At 41.4% G+C, this 23,934-nt stretch overlaps 1 protein-coding gene across 9 annotated transcripts in view; it reads right to left on the bottom strand.

Moving 5' to 3' along the window:
* Nucleotides 1–23,934, bottom strand: part of NEO1 (neogenin 1) — a 200,861-nt gene that overhangs the window by 121,294 nt on the left and 55,633 nt on the right. For all 9 annotated transcript variants that reach the window (XM_053927494.2, XM_053927496.2, XM_053927491.2 and 6 more), the window contains exons 2-3: nt 9,037–9,354; nt 404–679 (exon numbers count right to left, since the gene is read on the bottom strand). In XM_053927494.2, coding sequence (XP_053783469.1) covers nt 404–679; nt 9,037–9,354 — 594 coding nt within the window. The remainder of the gene's footprint in view (nt 1–403; nt 680–9,036; nt 9,355–23,934) is intronic.

The raw sequence follows: 23,934 nt of genomic DNA on the forward strand, positions 1-23,934 counted from the left end.
GGCCCATGTCTTGTATGAACGAGACTGAGTGAGTCTCTAATTCTTACAAGTAAAAAGACCTAGCTATAAAAACTATTCTATTATAGGGAAGTAACAGAACTCAAAGATATGTACTGTTGTGGGTAAGCCTGACCAAAAAAACACAGAGCGAATGTTTCTTTAGTCAAAAAGAATACAATATATGTTATTGCTTGATACATTTTTTACTGATGAATGCATTAACTAAAGTATAGATCTTTCTCATACACTTTCTTCTTTTTCCTCCTTGGAAGAAACTGGGACTCCTTATGCTGACACTAGTATGTCACGTGCATATTTAACATTGTTTATTAAACAATTCTAACGGAACAAATTTTACCCATCAATAAACATGAAACCATCAGTCCTGGTAGTACATGAATACCTGGAAGAACTTTGAGTTCAGCTTCATCACTGTATTTGGGTGGCCCGCCACTGCCAACTATGCAGCGATAAAGCCCCGCATCTCCTTCAGTTGCATTGCTGACCACCAGCGTCCCGCCTGGAAGTTTGATGACTCTGTCGTCCAGGAGAAGGGGCTCCCTGTTCCGTTCCCATCTCACAAATGGAGCCAAATCTGCATTGACTTCACAACTGAGAACTGCACTGCTCCCAACGTACACTGAAGAAGGTTCTGGTTGGCTGGCAAATCTGGGAAGACCTGGACAATAGAAGAAGAAATAAAATGTAGTTAAACACAACGTTAAAATGTAGTCATGGGGACCAGAAGCAAGCAGGCCCACGTGACCACAACTACGACTGAACCAGGGTCAAGAAGGAGGTTCATGAGTCGGGAAATGGGCTACACACAGGATTACAAATCAAACTAGTAAATGCACTAAGGACAGCTGGAGTCAGATTCCCCACCGTCAGAGAAGCAGGGCACAATTCTGGAAAAGGAGGAGGGCTGGATAAATCCCATGGCACTGGACTAGGACAGAGGTGTCAGTGTAAACTTAGGGCTTTATATAATACATATATAAATATAGAGATACATACACATGAAATACATATACATTTTATATAAGAGTACATTCCTCTGTTCAGAGTCCAGAATCAGTGTCATTCCAGGGGAGATGAGTATATATGGCGATTCAATCTTGATTTCTGAATACCATTATCCAATACAAGTAACCAACGTCCCTTGGAGAAATGGCTGATTCTAGCACTGGAATAGGGAAAGTACAAGATGAGCTTGGAACGTCTGTGGGAAATCTGTGGGAAAAAGGAAGAAGTATCCAAAGAACAATATGGGTAAATCAAAAGGACTCAAAGTCAACTGAAGGGAGTTTTTCCTTTGGCCCAATCTGGGATAATGAATCATTAATGGATGCTAAGGGACCTCCGGCCAAGATGAAGGCGTAGGTAGACACACTGTGCCTCCTCGCACAATCAAAAGAAGGACAACAATTTAAAAACAAAAAACAACCAGAACTGACAGAAAATCGAACTGTATAGAAGTCTGGCAACCAAGGAGATAAAAAAGAAACATTCATCCAGATGGGTAGGAGGGGTGGAGACGGGCAGCTGGGGTGGAGAGGACCCAGTGAGGCAGCAGCTGGCAGAGCGGGGGTCCCACATTCGTGTGCAGATAAACCGGGAGAACAACTGGGGAGCAAGACATACCACACAACCCAGGGCTCCAGCACGGGAAAATAAAGCCTCAAACCTCTGACTGAAAACACCCGTGGGGGTTGGGGCAGCAGCAAGAGAAATTCCCAGCCTCACAGGAGAGTTCGTTGGAGAGACCCACAGGGTCCTAGAACGTATACAAGCCCCCCATGAGGGAATCAGCACCAGAAGGGCCCAATTTGCTAGTGGGTAGCAGGGGAAGTGACTGAACACCTGCCAAGGGCCGAGCAAGAGGCACAGTTCCCTCTCCTACCCATCCCCCACATAGTGCGCCACAACTGCTGCGATGTGGGTGGCCCCACCCTGGTGAACACCTAAGGTTCTACCTCTGACTACGTAACAGGTGCACTGAGACAAAAAAACATGGCCCAAATGAAAGATAATATTAAAGCTCCAGAAAAAATACAACTAAGTGATGAACAGATAACCTACCTATCAGATGCTCAATTGAAAACACTGGTAATCAGGATGCTCACAGAATTGGTTCAATACGATCATAAGTTAAAGGAAAAAATGAAGGCTATGAAAAATGAAATAAAGGAAAATGAACAGGGAACCAACAGCGAAGGGAAGGAAACTGGAACTCAAATCAACAGCATGGACTAGAAGGAAGAAATAAGCATTCAGCCACAACAGAATGAAGAGATGAGAATTCAGAAAAAGTGATAGGCTTAGGAATCTCCAGTACAACTTTAAACGTTCCAACATCCGAATTATAGGGGTACCAGAAGGAGAAGAGGAAGAGCAAGAAATTGAAAATGTATTTGAAAAAATAATGGAGTACTTCCCCAATCTGGCAAAGGACATAGACTTCCAGAAAGCCCAGAGTCCCAAAGAAGTTGGACCCAAAGAGGAACACACCAAGGCACATCATTATTAAGTTAACCAAGATTAAGGATAAGGAGAGAATCTTAAAAGCAGCAAGAAAAAAGGAGACAGTTATACCTACAAAGGAGTTCCCATAAGACTGTCAGCTGATTTCTCAAAAGAGACCTTGCATGCAAGAAGGGGCTGGAAAGAAGTATTCCCAGTCATGAAAGGCAAGGACCTACATCCAAGATTGCTCTATCCAGCAAAGCTATCATTTAGAATGGAAGGGCAGATAGAGTGCTTCCCAGATAAGGTCAAGTTAAAGGAGTTCATCATCACCAAGCCCTTATTATATGAAATGTTAAAGGGACTTATCTAAGAAAAAGAAGATAAAAAATATGAATAAAAAAATATGAACAATAAAATGACAACAAACTCAGTTATTAACCGAACTAAAACCAAAACCAAAACCAAAACCAAAAACAGACTAAGCAAACAACTAGAACTGGAACAGAATCACAGAAATGGAGATCACCTGGAGGGTTATCAGCAGGGGAGTGGGTGGGGAGAGAGGGGGAAAAGGTACAGAGAATAAGAAGCATAAATGGTAGGTAGAAGATAGACGGGGGGGGGGGGGTTAAGAATAGTATAGGAAATGGAGAAGCCATAGAACTACACCCATGGACATGAACTAAAGGGGGGGAAAGCAGGTGGGAGGAGTGCACATGGGGGAGGGGAATAAAGGGGAGGGAATGGGACAACTGTAATAGCATAATCAATTAAATAAATAAATAAATGCTAAAACTAGATAAAAGTTGAATGAGGAAGAGGGTATTTATAAGTAACAAATTATCTCTTCCCAAAATTAATAAAAGGAGAAAATACTTATTAACTTTACAGTGGAGAAACATGGCATGGAGTCGCTTAACTAACAATAAAAGTGAGCATTATTGATGATGGAACGTAACAGCCTTCCTGAAATGACACGCCAAGAACAGAGTATCACTACAGTACTCCTCTCAAAGATGCAAAACCTGACACTACTCGTAGAGGAAAACTGGCACACCCAAAATGAGACAAGGAAAAAGAACCACGGTTTGAAGTTGAAAGAGTCTAAAGAGACAACTAATTACTAAGTAAACATGCAAGATCCTGGACCAGAAAGGAAAGGAAGCAGGGATAAGTTTCTCCTTTTGTGTTTTTTTTCTTTGCTTTTTTGCTATTAAAAACAAGATAAGCAGTGAAATCTGAATGGCATCTATGGATTAAATGATAGTGTTGTATTAAGGTTAATTTCCTGAAATTGATGGACTGTTATTCAGGAGAATGTCCTTATTTTTATAAAAAGCTTCTGCACGGCTAAAGAAAACAGCATTAAAATGAAAAGAGAACCAACTGTATGGGAAAATATATTTGCTAACGATATCTTGGACATGGGTTTGATCTCCAAAATATATAAAGAACTCACACAACTCCACTCCAGGAAGACAGACAACCCAATTAAAAAATGGGCAAAAGACTTGAACAGACACTTTTCCAAGGAGGACATACAGAGGGCCCAGTGACAAATGAAAAGATGCTCAGCATCACTAGCCATTAGAGAGATGCAAATTAAAACCACAGTGAGATACCACTTCACACCAGTGAGAATGGCCATCATAAACAAATCAGTAAAGAAGTGCTGGTGAGGTTGTGGAGAAAAGGGAACCCTAGTGAATGCAGACTGGTGCGGCCACTGTGGAAAACAGTATGGAATTTCCTCAGAAAACTAAAAATGGAACTGCCTTTTGACCCAGGAATTCTACTGCTGGGATTATATCCTAAGAACCCCGAAACACCAATCCAAAAGAACCTATGCACCCCAAATGTTCATAGCAGCACAATTTACAATAGCCAAGTGCCAGAAGCAACCTAAGTGCCCATCAGTAAATGAGTGGATCAAAAAACTATGGTACATTTACATGATGGAAATCTATGCAGCAGAAAGAAGGAGCTCCTTCCCTTTGTGACAGCATGGATGGAACTGGAGCGTACTATGCTAAGTGAAATACGTCAGGTGGTAAAAGACAAATACCATATGATCTCAACTATAAGTGGAACCTAGTCAACAAAACAAGCAAGCAAGCAAAACATAACCAGAGACATGGAAATTAAGAACAAACTGCCAATGACTAGAGGGGAGGTTGGGAGGGAATAACAGGGGAAAAAGGGGAAGGGTTTTCAGGAACAATGATAAAGGCCACAGGGACAAAACCAAATGGGGATGGGATCAGGGGAGGGAGGTGGGGATGGCTGTGGTCGGGGGGAGTAGTGAGGGGAAAATGCAAACAACTGTACTTGAACACAATAAAAAATATACACACACAACACGTATATGTATATACACATATATACTGTATATATACTGTATAAATCGTATACTTTTATATGTGTGTATACATGCACATATATACACACATATATACATATATATACTGTATATATGCTGTATAAATTGTATACTTCTATATATGTGTATACACACACATATGCACACACACATACAAGTATTTAGGTACCCTCTGCAGTTTACTCTTAATAGTTCAGAAAACACATCCAGAAAAAATGTACTTGGGTTTGTGCATATTTGGGGGTGTGTGATAAGGCAGATGTGGTAAAATGTTAGCAATCGGGTAATCTGAGTGAAGACTATAATGGGATTTCTTGGTTTCACTCTTGCGATGATTCTGGAAGTCTGAAATTGCTTAGGAATAAAATACTAACCCAGAAAATGAACTCATAAACACTCTACCCGCCACAGAAGGTACTGGCTGGCTGAGAGCATGGGTTCTGGAGTCATGTGACCTGCGCTGGAACCCCAGCTGCACCACTTGGGCTGGTGACAGCGCCGAGCCGCTAAATTACGTAACCGCTAAGCCTGTTGCTTCATTAGCAAAATGAGAAGAGTTACAGTCCTCAGAGTTGTTAAAAAGGTTAAACACTTAACTAATTAAATACTTAAAAATTTCATGCACAGCATACTGACTGGCACATAATTACTAAACAAATGCAGCGACTCTTATTAAAATTAATGTCTACAAAGTGACTGATGTGCTCAGAACACAACGAAATGTTTCTTTAGTGAGTGACATATTAAACTATGAGAAACTACTACAGGTCTTCCAGTTTTATGACGGTTAATCAGTCCATATGTAAAAATACACATTTACAGGTTGTCCAGCTGTGCTAAAAAATTTTTAATTTTTTGTTGCATGAGATTTTTGAAGAAAAGAAATAAAGATAAAATTATCAAAATGCCCACTTTTCAGAAACCAGAAAATTAAAAAGAAATTAACAAAAACAAACACAGATACTAATGAAGGGGGAAAAAGGAATCTAGAATAAAACCAAGAGCTAGTTCTATTTTTTAAAAAGTCAAAAAATTCTTCCTCCTTAGGTCTCATTAAAATGAGTAATTTTATAAACCCAAACCCCACAACAACATATGGGGAGTCAGCAGACAGAAATTTCAGAAAGTTTCTGAATAGAGAAAGCGGATGTGGGAACTAGTAACTGACACCGAGGCAGAAAACGCTGCAGCTTCCCGGGCTCAGAGGCAGGCGGCCAGTTTGTCCTGCTGCCTCCGAAGAGTTGTAGGAGAACAGAGAGTGGGAATGGGGCCGCCCAGAAGAGAATTACAATGTCTCTATTTAGACCACCCAACTCCCCATCCTGCAGTTCAAAACACTCCCCGTCAGGGTACATGCCCACGCAGTAAAACAAAATGTTCTGCTGTGGAGAAACGAGACAGCCCAGAGAAAAAGACCTCTCGTATTTAATCCTTTGACCTGTCTACTTAGCGTTCTTTCAGAAATCCCCCTTCTTGCTTGACTGGCCAGAATCAGTTTCTATTGCTTGCAATCAAAGACCTTTAATGAATAGTCTTTTAGGATGGTAATTTGGTTGTATTCTTTTTTCAAAAAAAGTTGTACCGAGATACAATTTATACAATATAAAATTTACCATTTAAAGTGCACAGTTCAATGGTTTTAGTACACGCACGGAGCTCTGCAACAATCACCACGTTCTAATTTTTTAGACCATTTTAATCATATCCCCCCAAAAACCTTGTACTCACTTGCAGCCATTCCCCACACCCTCTCCCTCTCCAGCCCTATACCCTTATCTCCCTTCATTCTGAGCCCTAGCAAACCACCAATCCACCTCCGGGCTCTGCATTTGCCTATTCTGGATTTCATGCGCATGAAGTTTTATAAAACAGGTAGGCTTTGGTGACTGGCTGCTTTAGGTCGGCACAGTGTTTTTCAGACATCTATACTGCAGTACGTATCAACTTCATTCCTTTTCGTTGGAGTACAAGTACCACTCCGTGGATGCACAGACCACACTTTGGTCATCCATTCTTCACTGGACAGACACGGTCACTGCTTCTACTTTCTAGCTATTATGAGCAATGCTGCTATAAACATTCACGTACAAACGGTTGTGTGACCATACCTTTTCATTTCTCCTGGGTACCAGATGCCTAGAAATGGAACTGCTCAGTCATACGGTAACTCCATGGTTAACATTTTGTGGGTATGTCAAATGGTTCAGTGCTCTTTTTAAATCACACACGCACATACACACCCCAAGGACACCCTATGATACAGCAATTAGCAGATTACTGTGTCTCATAATCTACCCCACAGAGATAAAGATTTGTAAAAGGCTGTTCATTATAGTATTGTCTACAACCTCAAACAGTCTTTATCCATGTAACTGTTCATCAAAAAGGGAATCTTGAGATAATTCACAGTATATCTATAAATGAGTATGATGTAACTACTAAAAAGAACTTCTATTCCTCTCTTAGCTATTATTTCCTCCTGATACCCAGGCCAAAGAATTTATCATCTTGTATTAAAATGTCCTGTTTACTTAAACAGTAGGTCAAAAACTGTTTCCTGAAAGATACAAAAGTTAAGAGGAAGAATGGACAAACCTAGCAGAGGAGAAGGAAGAGAGGAAAAGGTAGAAGACAGCCTTACTAGGCAGTGGGGAAGCCACGAGCAAAAGCCAGAGGCAGAGAAGGAAAGGGGACTAAACATTCAGTGCTGCCAAAATTTAAAATGCTGCGATGGTGGTGATGGAGGCAGAGGGCAGGGAAGTGGTAAGAAATAAGTGGGGAAGTGGAAGCCAGAGCATGAAAGGGGCTTAAAGAGCTGAGACACTGACCTCACGCTGTTACTAGAGAGTCACTGACAGGTGAGAAACAGAGCTCTGACCAGGGTGGAGACAGACTTTTTGGGGGAAAGGGTTAGCCGGCAGGCAGTGACAAGGCTGTGGTGAGGGGTGATGAGCAGCCAGCCTCAGGAAGGAGAACATGAAACAGGTACAGAGAAATCAGAAAGCAGAATTCACTGGATTTGATGACTGGGTATGGGTACGGCTGACAGGAAGCAGTTCTGATATATACTACAAAAACAATAAAGGGTACGCACGTCGATGATAAACAGGAGCTAACCTAAGTGACATTACGGGACGGTCATGATACAAACTTATTTATCGACAAGTTGGAGAAAGCTTGGCAAAGAGATTTTAAAAATGAGAAGACAAGATAGATTGTCTGAAGCACTGACTTAAAAAAAAATTCTTCCACTCTCAATCTCTAGTTATGGAATAACTACTGGAGCCTTATACCACAGTCAAGTACAACTTTGAGTATTTCGCTCCGAAGAGGAAAAGAGCGATCACACGCTGAATGAATGAGCGGACACGCCCGGGAGTGAGCACCAGACGGGCAGCCGCGACCTGCAGTGGGAAGGAGATGGGAAACTAGCCTCAGCTACATTCTTTGTGCACATGTTAGCATTTCACCAAGGTGACTATAAATATAAGACTCAAAGATAATACAACTTTTGTACAATGTGAAACCTAACAAAAACTAAATGTTTCATCTGGGACGCAGGTGAAGAAGCCCTGGCCTGAGGAACGCCAGTGTCTCCTACAAAGCAGGGATGACTTATGTAGGAACCACATCTTACTCCTCTACAGTCTTAATTTTTCTTACATTTTCCATCATTCTTCAAATGGGAATGCTCTAAAGTAAATGTTTCTCTCCTTAAACTTTCTGTTCTTCACCTTAATATATATAGCCTACAGATTTTTAAATAATTTATCCAATTAAATGTCATTTCCTTCATTCAGGCACGATTCTGGCTACACTTCTGAGATTTATAAAGCCACACTAAATGGTTATGCTGAGTAGGACAAAAGTTAGCACCAAAAGTGACTCAATTTTCCCACACGACTTCCTCTGTCACTTCCAAGTTGCAAAGACGCAAAAAGAACTGGTTCCGTACTTCTGATAGCGACCGTAAGCCATCTAAACATTAGAAAGTGGGGAAACGCTACAGTTTCTTCCCTGTGGCACTGAGCAAGTCCTACCCAGTACGCGGTCAACTGACACTTGTTAAATAAGTGTATCATCTGCTGTTATCAGTTAAACGAAAAGCCTAGGACAGTACTGCTTTTACTAAAATTGACCCTGTGTAAGACGTTGAGAACACAAATAAATTCCTTAACAACACTTACCTGCTACCGTGAGCTTGGCTGTTCTGCTGACAATAGTTCCCAGACTCTCGACGGTGGCCACACACTGGTACCGACCTTCGTCGGGCTTATTGTGCTTGGAGTGCACCACACTGCTGATGAGTAAGGACCCGTCCGGGAGAAGCTGGCGCCGATCATCTGACACTAGGTTTAGAAACGTTCCGTCTTTTTTCCACTCGATTTTGGGAGGAGACTCCGAATGGGCTGAACAGTTTAATACAACAGAAGAGCCCCTCACCGACAGTGTGTCCACTGGCTCCACCAGAAAATAAAATGGAGTGAAGGTTCGAATGCTGGGTCCTACAAAAACAATAAAGAAAAAGTACAAAGTTATCCAAAACTCCCTTCTACTATTTCTGTAAAAAAATATAATGTGTCCAAAAATTATTTATAAGTAGTTATGCTTTGTAGGTATGATACATAAATACAGTCATTTCACTATGAATATCTAATAAATAAAATTTATTTTTCATTAGGAAACCCATTTAGAAGGATGATCCAAGATGGTGGCAGAGGAGGTAAATGTTACACTCATCTCCTTCAGGGTCCAAACAGAAATTGCAACTGAACTTTGGAACAATCAAACTCAGTAACCAACTGAAGACTAGGTGAACAAAAGTCTTACAACCAAGGATTTACAGAAGAAGCCACCCTGAGACTGGTAGGAAGGGCAGAGATGCAAAAAGGGCTGGCCGTCTTAGCTGCAAAGAAAGGTCCCCATGAGGAGTGAGGGCTATCAACCCCATGCCCAGTTCCCCAGCCCAGGGCACCAGAACTGGAAAGAGGAGCCCACATAACATCTGGCTGTGAAAATCAGCAGGGATTCTGTCCACGAAGGAGAGATGGGGCCCTGGTAGAAACCCAGGTACCCTCTTAGAGAACCAGGGCAAAAGTCTTGTTCATAGCCACTCACACTGGGTTCTAGCAGAGGGAGGGCGGGCGGACTGGAGCAGACTAGAGTCCTGCCAGGAGAGACGGGGTTGTGAGGCTCCAGGGAGAGATGGGACAGCTGCAAGGGTCCCTGTGCCGAGTCCCTCTCCCACACTGCCCACAGACTCCATCTTTTCCGGGTCTAGCACTCCCCTTTACACATCCTCGACCTGGGGATACCCACTGGCCCCACGCTCCCGACTCCCTGTCTTCCTGCACTGCCACGTTCACACCCTGCAGAAGAGTCAGCTGGTTGTGGCCTGTGGTGAAGACTTTCTTCAAAGACTCTTGAGGAGGTCCAGGCAGACTGGAGGGGAAAATGGGTTGTATGGCTCCAAAGTGGGGTCCCTTTTCCCCTTGCACATCTGATGGATGCCACTGTTCCCATGCAAAACCCTCCCTCCACATGGCTAAATCTTGATCTGTCTGGGCCTGAAAATCCTGCTGCCCCCACCCTAATAACTCCCAAGACCCTACCCACCACAAAGGTCCATGGCACCCAATGGGTGGTGGCTGGCTTTGGTGTATCCTGAGATTCAGGCTGAGTGGCCCCAGATCCAGCAGTGATGCCAGGGTTGAATCTGTTACCAATCTAGTGAACAACACTCTCTCCTCCCTGGAAGGACTCACTGAGACCTTCCTCACACAACTCGAATGCCACCAGAGGCTGTTTCATTGATTGAGCCTAACAGGCAGCTGGCAGGCGAAGGCTAATCTAAGCACTCTGACCTTTTGCTGACCTCTTGCGGGCTCTGTGCTGGTGGAAGAAAACCTTGGTGTGCAGCCTGGCCCCTTTCATGCACATCCAGGCCCAGCAGAGGCAGCCACACACTGTGGATTGCATTACAGCTCCAAAAGGTGGCCCAGGGCCAGCTGCGAGCAGCGCCTGACACTGACCCGCACCCGAGGCCTGCAGAAGCAAACCCACTGGCAGGCTTCAGCCCACATCAGTGCATGCATGACCCAATTACCTCCATAAGGGGCACACACAAAGATCTCAGCAGGTGCCAGGCACTGATGGGGCCAAGTCCATTTCACGAAGTCAGCCCCTGCACAGAAGCTTGTACGCACTGGTAGGAATCAAGCCCCACAGTCAGCCAGCCCAGGACCAACCCCACCAATGAGTGGACAAAGAGCAATCAAGACTAAACCCACAACACGAGGGCCCACATAGCACACGAGCCATTTCTGGAGCGCCTTGCATGGGTGACCCAAGAGACTGCACTGCTGAGCCCCACAGGACGCTTACTACATGAGGCCTCCCTACCAAGACTGGAAGGCCCAGCAGACCTACCTAATATACAAAAACAAATTCAGAGAGGCAGCTAAAATGGGGAGACAAATAGACATACTACAAATTAAAAACAAACAAGATAAATCTCCAGAAAAACACCTAAATAAAATAGGCAAGCAATCTACCACAGAGTTAAAAACAATGGTGATGAGGATGCTCAAGAAATGCAGGTAAATAATACATGAGCTCAGAGAGAACTGAAATAAAGAGATAGTAAACATAAAAAAATTGTATGTATGAACCTTAAGAAAGAACCAGTACGTAATAAAGAACACAATGATCTGAGATGAAGAATATACTAGAAGGAACCAACAGCAGGTTAGATGAAGCAGAGGATAAAATCAACGATTTGGAAGACAAGATAGCAGAAAACATCCGATCCGAGCAGCAAAGAGAAAAAGGAATGTAAAAAGGCGAGGAAAGTCTAAGGGCTCTGGGACAACATGAACCATGACAGCATCTGTGTGAGAAGGGCACCAAAAGGAGAAGAGAACTTTAAAGTGATGAAAGCCAAGAACGTGTGATTAAGACAACTCTATCCAACAAAGCCATCGTTTAAAATTGAAGGAGGAATAAAGAGCTTCCCGGACAAGAAAAAGCTAAAGGAGTTCACCGCAAACAAACCAGTATTACAGGAAACTTCTTGAAGGAGGAAGAAGAGGAGGGGGGAGGAACAGACAGGTAAGTGCAAGAGGATGAGGGAGGGAAGAAGAGGGGAGAGAAGGAACATAATTATAAAGAATAAAGTCCGGCCAAGATACAGGCACACGTAGATACACTTTGCCTCTTCGCACAACCAAAAGGAGGACAACAACAAATTGAAAAACAAAAAATAACCAGAACTGACAGAAAATCGAATTGTATGGAAGTCTGACAACCAAGGAGTTAGAGAAGAAACGTTCATCCAGACTGGCGGGAGGGGAGGAGAAGAACTGCAGCAAAGCGGCAGCTAGGGGACCGGACAGGTGAGGCAGCAGCGAGCGGAACAGGCTGTCCCACATCTGCGGGCAGATAAAGCAAGAGGAACAACTGCGGAAGGAGACAGACCACACAACCCAGTGTTCCAGTGTGGGGAACCCTCAGGGGTTCCAGTACAGGGAAATAAAGCCTCAAAACCTCTAACTGTAAAAACCTGTGGGGTTGTGGCAGAGGGAGAAACTCCCAGCCTCACAGGAGAGTTCATTGGAGAGACCCACAGGGGCCTAGAACGTAGCCCACCCACCCAGGAATCAGCACCAGAAGGGGCCAACTTGCTTGTGGGTAGCAGGGGAAGTGACTGAAAACTGGCAGAGAGTCAAGTAAGTAAGCGACATTGTTCCCTCTTGGACCCTCCCCCACGTACAGTGTCACAATGCAGGGACCTGGCTTGCTCTGCCCTGGTGAACCCCTAAGGCTCCACCCCTAATACATAACAGGTGCACGGAGACAACAAAATACGGCCCAAGTGAAAGAACAGATCAAAGCTCTTAAAATGGAACTAAGTGAGGAAGAGATAGCCAACCTATCAGATGCAGAGTTCAAAACACTGGTAATCAGGATGCTCACAGAAATGGCTGAGTATGGTTGAAAAATAGAGAAAGAAGGGAAGGTACGCAAAGTGAAATAAAGGAAAATATACAGGGAACCAACAGTGATGGGAAGGAAACTGAGACTCAAGTCAATGATTTGGAGAAGGAAGAAACATTCAACCAGAAAAGAATGAAGAAACAAGAATTCAAAAAAAAAAATGAGGAGAGGCTTAGGAATCTCCTGAACAACTTTAAACGTTCCAACATCCGAATTATAGGGGTGCCAGAAGGAGAAGAGGAAGAGCAAAAAATTGAAAACTTATTTGAACAAATAATGAAGGAGAACTTCCCCAATCTGGTAAAGGAAATAGACTTCAGGAAGTCTAGGTAGCCCAGAGAGTCCCAAAGAAGTTGGACCCAAGGAAGCACACACCAAGGCACATCATAATTACATTAGCCAAGATTAAAGAGGAGAGAATCTTAAAAGCAGCAAGAGAAAAGGAGACATAGGAGTTCCTATAAGACTATCAGCTGATTTCTCAAAAGAGACCTTGCAGGCAGGAAGGGGTTGGAAAGAAGTATTCCAAGTCATGAAAGGCAAGGACCTACATCCAATATTACTCTGTCCAGCAAAGCTTTCATTTAGAATGGAAGGGCAGATAAAGTGCTTCCCAGATAAGGTCAAGTTAAAGGAGTTCATCATTACCAAGCTCTTATCATATGAAATGTTAAAGGGATTTATCTAAGAAAAAGATGATGATCAAAAATATGAACAGAAAAATGACAACAAACTCACCAAATGAATCTAAAAAAACTAAAACTAAAACAAACTAAGCAAACAACAGAATCACAGAAACAGGAACAGAATCACAGAAATGGAGATCACACGGAGGGCTATCAGCATGGAGGGGGAGGGGATAGAATGGGGGGAAAAGGTACAGGGAATAAAAAGCATATATAGTAGGTACAAAATAGACAGGGGGGAAGTTAAGAATAGTACAGGAAATGGAGAAGCCCAAGAACTTCTATGTATGACCCATGAACATGAAATAAGACAGGGGGTAGGGCGGGGAACGCTGGTGGCAGGAGGGGTGCAGGGCAGAGGTGAATAAAGGTGAGGAAAAAGGGGACAACTGTAATAGCATAATCAATAAGATACATTTTTAATAAAGTACAGCGTTCAACAGCATCCATTATGTCAGAATGCACAAAGAACTGATCTGAGATTACTATTACGACACGGATAAACTCCCCAAAACTCTCTCGTGCTTGCCCTTTCTTTCCTATATTCTTGTCCACTAAGCCTTTCTCTAGACAAAACTGAGCTTCTATCGTGTCCAGTTGTTGGTATTTACACTGCTGTCGTTAGGGACCAAATTGTGTTCCCCCACATACACATGTTGAAGCCCTAGCCCTCAATGCATTTGGAGACAGAACCATTAAAATGATAATTATGCTTAAATGAGGTCACAAGGGTGAAGACCCTAATTCAACAAGCCCTGTGTCCTTATAAAGAGAGGAAGAAATACCAGGGATGCAGGTGCACAAAGACAAGGCCATGTGAGGGCACAGCCGAGGAGAAGCCCCGGGAGAATCCACTGTAATAGCATAATCAATAAAATATATCAAAAAAAAAAAAGAATTAAAATGGCAACAAACACATGCCTATCAATAATCACTTTACATGAAAATGAATTAAATGCTCTAATCAACAGGCCTACAGGGTAGCTTCATGGATTTTACAAGAACAAGACCCACAGACCCACGCTGTCTACAAGAGGCCAACCTCCGAACGGAAGATGCACACGGACTGGAAGTAAAGGCACTGAAAAGGTACTTCATACGACGGGAAATGAAAAAGAAGCTGGCGTAGCAACACCTGTGACAGACAAAATAGACTTTAAAACAAAGGCTATAATAGGAGAAAAAGAAGGTGATACATAATGATAAAGGAATCAATCCAACGGGAAGACATAAGATATAACTCTTGTAAACACTTGTGCACCCAACAAAAAAGAACCTAAATATACAAAGTAAACACGGATGAATATAAAGGGAGAAGTCGACAGCAATACAGTCACAGCAGGGATTTTACAGCCCCACTGACGTCAACAGATGGATCTTCCAGACAGAAAATCAACAATGAGGCAGCGGCCTTAAATGAAACACGAGACCTAAAGATTTAATTGATTATCTTCAGAGCACTTCTCCTCAAAGCAGCATAATATACATTCTCTTCAAGCACACATGACGCATTTTCCAGGACAGACCACATGTTAGGACACAAAACAAGTCTCGGTGAATTTAAGGAGAATCAAATCATTTCAAGCGTCTTCTCTGAACACAACGGTGTGAAACTACAATTACAAGAAAAAGAACGGAAAACACAAACAAATGGAGGCTAAATAACATGCTATAAACAATGAATGGGTTACAATGAGATCAAGGAAAAAATAAAAATACAACAAGACAAGCAAAAATAGAACCAAAACAAAAATACACACACACAAAAATCAATACATCCAAGATCTGGTTCTTTGAAATGGTAAATAAGATGGAAAAACCTTTATCCAGATTTATCAAAAATATGAGATTACCCAAATAGATAAATAAAATCAGAAACAAAAGAGAAGTAACAACTAACAGCAAAGAGACACAAAAAATTGTAAGAAAATATTATGACAACTATATGCCAATAAAGTGGACAACCTGGAAGAAATGGATAAGTTCAGAAAAATATATACAATCTTCCAAAACTGAAATCATAAAGCAACAGAAAATCTGAGCAGACTGATATAACTCACCAAATCGAAGAAGTAATGAAAAATTCCCAAGAAACAGAAGTCCTGCACCCAGTAGTTTCCTAGGTGAATTTTACCAAACATTCAAAGAACTGACACTTACCTGTCTCAAACTATTCTCAAAAATACAAGAGGAGGAAAGACTCGTAAGCTCATTCTAAAAGGCCAACATTATCCTGATTCCAAAACCAGATAAAGACAGAACAAAGAAAGAAAATTATAGGCCAATATGTCTGATGAACGTAGATGCAAACATCTTCAACAAAATATTAATAAACCAAATTCAGCAATACATTAAAATGACCATATGCCATGATCAAGTGGGACTTAATCCTGGAATGCAAGAACGGTTCAACACCTGCAAATCCATCAGCATGATAAAGAAAACATGATAAACCACATAAGCAAAATGAAAGATAAAAATCCTGTTATTCTATCAACAGATGCAGAAAATTCATTTCACAAAATCCGGCACCCATTTAGAACAACTCTCAGCAAAGTGGTTAGAGGGAACATATTTCAACATAAAAAGGCAATAGAAGCAAACCCACAACTAACATCCTATCTAACATGGCAGGTAAAAGCATCGCCCCCAAGATGAGAAACAAGACGGGGTGTTCACTCTCACCGCTCTTGGTGAGCGACAAAGCTGGAGGTACCACGCTGCCTGGTATTGAATTACACTACACTAGAGTCAGCACAACAGCACGGTGCAGAGGTCAGTGGACCAGAGCAGACAGCCCGGAAATAAACCCACACGTATGTGACTCAATTAATCTATGACAGAGAAGGCAAGTACATTCAATGGGCTAAAGATAGGTTATTCAATAAATGGTGTTGGGAAAACTGGACAAATACATGCAAAAAAAATGAAACTAGACCACCCTGTTACATCATATACAAGAGTAAACTCAAAGTGGATTAAAGACTTAAACGTACGACTCAAAATCAGAGAACACCTAGAAGAAAACACAGGCAATCAAACCTGACATTTCTCTTGGCAGTGCTTTTTCTGACAGATCTCCTCAGGCAAGGGAAACAAAAATAAATAAATGGAACCACACCAATCTAAACAGTTTGTGCACAGCAGAGGAAACCACCAACAGGACGAAAAGACAACCTACCGAACGGGACAACATATTCGCCAGTGATACATCCAATAAGGGGTTAACATCTAAAATTCATACAGAACTCACACAACTCAACACCAAACAAACAAACAAACAATACAACTAAAAATGGGCAGAGGACCTGAACAGACACTTCTCCAAGGAGGACACACACATGCCGATAGACATATGAAAAGAATCAACATCACTAGCCATGAGAGAGATGCAAATATTAAAACCACTATGAGATATCCTTTCACACCTGTCAGTATGGCCACCATCAATAACCCACCAACAACAGATGACGGCGAAGATGTGGAGAAAGGGGAGCCCTCGGGCACTGCTGGTGGGAATGCAGACTGGGGCAGCCACTGTGGAGAGCAGTATGGAGGGTGGGTCCTCAAGAAATTATAACTGAAACTACCTTGCGACCCAGTGATTCCACTACTGAGTGTGTATCTAAAGAAACCCCAAACACTAATCTGAAACAATATACACGTCCCTATGTTCGGTGCAGCATTATTTACAACAGCCAAGATAATGCAACCAACCCAAGTGTCCGCCAAGAGAGGAGCGAATGATGAAGAGGTGGTACATACATACAACGGATCTTACTTGGCCCTCAAAAAGGATGGAATCTTACCATTTGTTGACAGCATGAATGGGCCTAGACAGTATTATGCTAAACGGAGTCAGTCAGAGAAAGAAAAGTACCATATATTTCCCTTAGATGGAGAATCCAAAGAACCAAATAAACAAAACTGAAACAGACTCAGAGAGAGCAGACTGAAGGTGGTCAGAGGGGAGGGGGCTGGGGGACTAGGTGGAAAAGGTGAAGGAACTGACAGTACAGATGGGTAGTTACGAATAGTCACAGGGATCTCCAGTACAGCGTAGGGAATACAGCTGGTAATACTGTAATAACTCTCCAGGCTGCCAGGGGGGAACTGGGAATATCAGGAGGAAAACTTTATAAAATATATGACTGTCCTACCACTATGCTCTACACCTGAAACTAACACAAAATAAAACTGAAGAAAAAAAAGAACATTAGAAAAAATACCGGGGTAGCTCAAAAAATCAAAGTTCATTAGACAATAGGAAGATCTAATAAAGTTTTATCTCAATCACTACAATAGAATTTATAAATATTTAACATTATTATATTCAACATGAAATTTCTTACGGCACATATAAGAGGCAGACAATTGAAATGGCTTTCTGATAAAAAGGTTATCTTTTTTATGCTTACGGGCTGCATTTTTTTCATAAATTCACTGTACATACACTCTGTCCATCCTATTAGCTTAAAGGCGACCTTTGGCCTATCGTGTTTTGCACATACTCTTTTTTTCTATTTTGAATTTATGATTTTTTTCATTAGAAAATAAATTTTAACTGCATAAAATTAAATCTCTTATACTTTAAAAGGCCTTTTTTTGTCCTGGCTGGATTGCTCATTCGGTTGGAGCTTTGTCCCATGCACCAAAAGATTATGGGTTCAATCCCCCGTCAGAGCACATACCAAGGTTGTGGGTTCGATCCCCAGTCACTACGCAAGTGAGAGGCAACCAATTAACGCCTCTGTCTCACATCCATGTGTCCCCCTTCTCTTCCTTCCTCCCTCTCTAAAAATCAATAAACATATCCTTAGCTGAGGTTTAAAATTTTTTTTTGAAAAGTCCTTCTTTATCACAAGACTATCAAAACTTTATTTTATGCTAGTATTTTTGTAGTTTCATTTTCCATATTTAATCTTCACCTAGAATTCATTCTCACGTAAAGAGCGCAGGAGAAATCAGTTAAACTTTTCTAAGTCCTCGGCCAGTTCTTCAAACATGGGAAGAACGTAACTTAAAGAAAACATTTGCTACAAACCTTGTGTTTTCCGCCAGACAAAGCTACTGACCAGCAGCAGGGTAAACGACTCGAGCTGTAAAATCAGATTTCTTCATGTGAACTATCGGGAGGCGTGGGCCAAGCAATGAAACACGGACTCTTAAAAATACATCTATACACCCCTTTATTTATAACTTATTCACATCATGAATTTAAGGGTGGCACTAACTCTTTATTACACAGTGAGAGACTCATTCTAAATAAATGCAAGACACACTGGCAGAGGAAATAATATTCATCTGTTTTCATGTTTTCCCAACGCTTAACAGTGACAAGCAAATTCCAGACAGACTAACTGGCCTTTCCCAAGCACCACGAGGGGTTTCCATTCCCATTTGGTGAATATGAAATTAATCCTTCAAGTCTTAAAACTCCTGAAAATGAGCTTAGGAATTTTTTAGAAGTAACCTGCATTCATTTGCTTCTCATTACCATATAAATATTATTTTGCATTAATTTACTGGAGCTACAGTAAAAAAATAAAAATATTATATTTCAGCACAGTATAAAATGATAGCTAAACTTAAAAAAATTACTTTTCTACCTCTCCCATATAACTATTAAATCTTTTTTATACCAACCAAATTTAAATAACTCAGGAAAATTCCTGATATATAAAAATATTAGATTGACAGACAGAATGTACAAATTAACAATTTGAAGTATTTATTATATATATTAATAAACAAATGTAATTTTATAATTCAGAACAAGGTTATGCCATTTGAAAAAAATTATACCAATGTAAATATTTCACAGTTTAACTGTATCTTACTTGTGAGTTCATTTGTTTTTTAATTTTTTTAAATCCTCACCTGAGAATATTTTTATTATTGAGTTTTAGAGCCGGGGTGGGGGAGATGGGGGGAAGGGGGAGGAGAAAGAGAGAGGGAGGAACATCAGTGTAAGAGAGAAACATGGATAGGCTGCCTCCTGTGTATACCCTGACCAAGGATTGAACCTGCGACCTGGGCGTGCACCCTGCCTGGCAATCGAAAACACAACCTCGGCTGGAGTGCCACTCCATACACCAAAAGGCTGCATGCTGGATTCCCGGTCAGGGCCCACACTTAAATTTGCAGGTTCAATCCCCAGTCAGGGTGCATATGGGAGCCAGCTGATCACTGTTTCTCCCTCACATCGATGTTTCTCTTTCTCCTTTTCTTTCTCTTTCTCTCCTAATTTTCTCTCTCTCTCTTCCCCCATTCCTCTCTCCCTAAAATCAATAAACATATTCTCATGTGAGCATTAAAACAAAAAGTCCATACCCGCCAAGTTGAACAAGAGAGTGTATGTGTTCAAAAGAAAAGAAAAAGTTATACTCACAGGGAAGTTTGTTTACAAATGCCCTGGAAAATCAAGGCACTTCAAAATTTTACCAAAAATATGCACTCTACATCACTTAGAATACAGGATATTTAAATATTCATGTATATCATCTTTGCATTTTATTCCCTCAAGTAAGCAGGCAGTGAGACATTCTTCCTTCATTTAAAATCACGCTAAGGCTTGCCGTTGCCTTTTACAAAAACATCTAAATGAACGCCTTAACTGGGCTTCCTGTCGCTGTGACCCGGCCTTTGCCCACTTTCCAGCCCCTGCCCCTTGTATCCCCTGCCCCCAGGCACCGCGGTCAGCCGCTGCCCACACCACTCGAGCTGTTCCCACCACCAACCCTCTTCACGAGTACCGCCTAGTCTTCCTTCAAGCTCGGCCTAAATATCACTTTCTTAATAGTGCTGCCTGTCCCTGGTGCCCAGACCAGATTAACCCTCCCCGTCATAAGCAGGGATGGCACACAGTACTCTAACTATGGAGCACTTCCAATGCTCTTAATCTGTAAATATTTGTGATAATTTGTTAAAGCAAAGAGTTCCTCCACTCTCTCGGTTCCTGGTACCCTTCTTTTCTCCGTAGTGTATTCCACGAATCCCCCACGCTAAAAGAAATGCCTAACCGTTAGTTCATTTAATAGTTAGGTTCAAACAAATTAAGTATTCATGTCCTAACACGTTAGTTAGTATCCTTTTTTAAAAAATAATGTGCGCAAACTGGAAAGTATTTTAATGTCATTTTTAAATAACTACAATGACTCAAGGGCCGTGTGCACCTGCTGGGCACGGCACAACTTCCCAAACCCTGGAACTAGACTGTGTGTGACCATCGTCATTTCCTTCTCCTCCACGGCTTCTGTGTGGCACTTGCTTCTTATCACAGCGACCCCCAAAAACCCAACTTCACAAAAACATCACAGCATCAAAGCGAAGGAAGCACAATCAAATGCAGAAACTCTGAACTACCTTGACTTAGAAGTTGGCACAGTGCCCAACAGATGCTGTTATTTTTTCCCTAAAAATTCTGAAAGAAGCCTGGGAGTTCTCTGAGGTGGCCCGAGGTATTTCAGGGTATCGTTAGGACCTGCAGGCTTACACTCGATCCTTCTGCAATGCTTTTGTCCACCATATTCCCAGTGCTCTCCCAGCGCAATGGATGGCACCAGCCTTCAGATTATATAACCGATGACTTCTAAAAACTTCCACGGTGTGAAGTGTTAATGAGACCATAGGCAGGTTCCATTCCAAAACCAGCCAGTTAGTATCACTCTCTTCCATAATAAAACTTAAGAAATTTTTGTAAATTTGGATGAGCTTTTAAAAATTATATAGAAGAGCAAAGAAAGCCAAGAAGAATCGAAACAATTTAGAACAAAGTATAAGGACTGCACTCATCAGTATTTATAAAGCTACAGTAATTACAGTAATTGCAGCTCTGGAGCAGGAATACGCAGAACCACATAATAGGCTGGAGAGCCCCAAAATAGTGTTACATATATTTGGAAACATATACAATAGAGATGGCATTTTACAGCAACTGGGGTAAAGGAGGGGCTACTCAGTAAATGCTAATAGGACAACTGGTTACCCATGGGGAAGAACAATGAGGCGCCTACCTCATTGTAAATAATGGTAAATACTTACATGTTTCTATGTATCAAACACTGTTCCAAACATTCCCTACGTACCAACCACTCATTGAATCCTTACTACTATCTTAAGAGACAGGTACTATTAGAATTCCCAGTTAAGAGGAGAATCCAAGGTCACATGTGTCATAAATAACAGAACCAGAGTCTGTGATTTTAACTACACTACACTGTAGCGACATTCTCATGTATTATATACATATTCCAGATCTATAACATGTTCAGTAATGAAGATTTTAGGAAACTACAGAGAAAACCCTGGAGTGAGGCAACCTTCTAAGTCAAAACAGGGAACCACAGAGCTGGAAAAGATAGATATGCTTCACTTCATTGCATTTAAATTAAAAAATAACTTTTATGGCAAAATATAACAAAAGACAAAACTGGGAGAAAATATATCACATATAACAGATAAGGAATTTAAAAGGTAACACCGCTCACTAGAAAAATGGAGGCTGTATTCCAATAAAACTTAATTTACAAACAGGCAGCAGGATAATTTTAATCCATCAACTGCAGTTTACTGATTCCTGCCTCAGAATATTTATTTAGCCAGCAAAAAAAAATGCATGAACTATGTTTCAGCTGATCTGGAATACATTCTGTGAAAAACTGTCAACGCAGACACGTGGATTATATGAACATTGAAAAAGGTGGGGAAGTGTGTACCAGGTTGTTACCACTGGTTACCAGGAAGGTGAGGAGGGTAGAAAATGGGAGAGGGGGCTGGGGCAGGGGAGTGAGGAAGGGCAATGAAAATCACCAAGCATGTTTAAAATAACTTTGTGAAAAATCAGGTTATGTGTATAAGCCACTTATAAATACTATATATATACATATATATGTATGTGGTAGGTGTGAGTGGATGTTTACACTTGTGGGAATACCTAAAGGGATACATTTAAAAAACTAGTCACCAAAATGGGGGCTACCTCAGGGTGGTGGGGTTTCAGTTGACTTTTGTTTCTTTTTCCTATTACCTTTGGTATTGTCTGAATATTTTATGTAAAAACACTAATGTCTGTTTAAGCAGAAACAAAGGTGTGTTTTAAAATTATATTTTATTGATTATGTTATTACATTCACCCTGATTTTTCCTCCTTTGCCCCCCCAATGAGCACCCCCCCACTCCCTTAGACATTCCCCCCACCACTGTTCATGTCCATGGGTCGTGCATGTAAGTTCTTTGCCCACTTCATTTCCTATCCTGTACACTCCAAATCCCTACGGCTACTCTGTAAGTATCTGTACTTCCTAACCCCCTCACTTGCGCACCCATTCCCTCCACACCCACCTTCCAACTGGCAGCCATCAAAACACTCTCCGTATCCATGATTGTTTCTGTTCTTCGTGTTTGCTCGGTTTGTTTTTTTAGATTCAGTTGTTGATAGGTATGTATTTTTGCCATTTTATTGCTCATAGTTTCGATCTTCTTCTTTATCTTAAAAGTAAGTCCTTTTAACATTTCATATAAAAATGGTTTGCTGATGATGAACTCCTTTGCTTTTTTCTTTTCTGGGAAGCTCTTTATCTGCCCTTTGATTCTACATGATAGCTTTGCTGGGTAGAGCAATCTTGGCTGTAGGTCCCTGCTTTTCATGACTTGGAATATTTCTTGCCAGTCCCTTCTAGCCTGCAAAGTTTCTTTTGAGAAATGAGCTGACAGTTTTATGGAAACTCCCCTGTAGGTAACTAACTGCTTTTCTCTCACTGTTTCTAAAATTCTCACTTTAACTTTTGGCATTTTAATTATGATGTAACTTGGAGTGGGCCTCTTTGGGTCCATCATAATTGGGACTCTCTGTGCTTCCTGGACTTGCATGTCTATTTCCTTCACCACATGAGGGAACTTTTCTTTCATTAGTTTTTCAAATAGATTTCCAATTTCTTGCTCTTTCTTTTCTCCTTCTGGTACCCCAATGATGCAAATGGTGGACCTCTGGAAGTTGTCCCAGAGGTGGCTTATACTATCCACATTTTTTAAGTTCTTTTTTTCTTCTTGTTGTTCTGATTGGTTGTTTTTTGATTCCTTATGTTCCAAATCATTGATTTGACTCTTGGCTTCATCCACTCTATTGTGTTCCCCTGTAAATTGTTCTTTATTTCAATTAATGTGTCCTTAGTTTCTGACTGGATCTTTTTTATGCCGCTGAGGCCCGAAGTTCCTTGAGCACCCCAATGACCAGTGTTTTGAACTCACATCTGACAGAGATTGATTATCTCCATTTTGTTTAGCTCTTTTTCTGGAGTTGTGATCTGTTCTTTCATTTGGGCCACGTTTCTTTCCCTCCCTGTGCTTGTTTCTATGAATTAGGTAGAGCTACTTTGAGTCCATATCTTGGTAGTGTGGCCTAAT

Source organism: Desmodus rotundus, chromosome 7 (genome assembly GCF_022682495.2).
Source record: "Desmodus rotundus isolate HL8 chromosome 7, HLdesRot8A.1, whole genome shotgun sequence".
Lineage (NCBI taxonomy): Eukaryota > Metazoa > Chordata > Mammalia > Chiroptera > Phyllostomidae > Desmodus > Desmodus rotundus.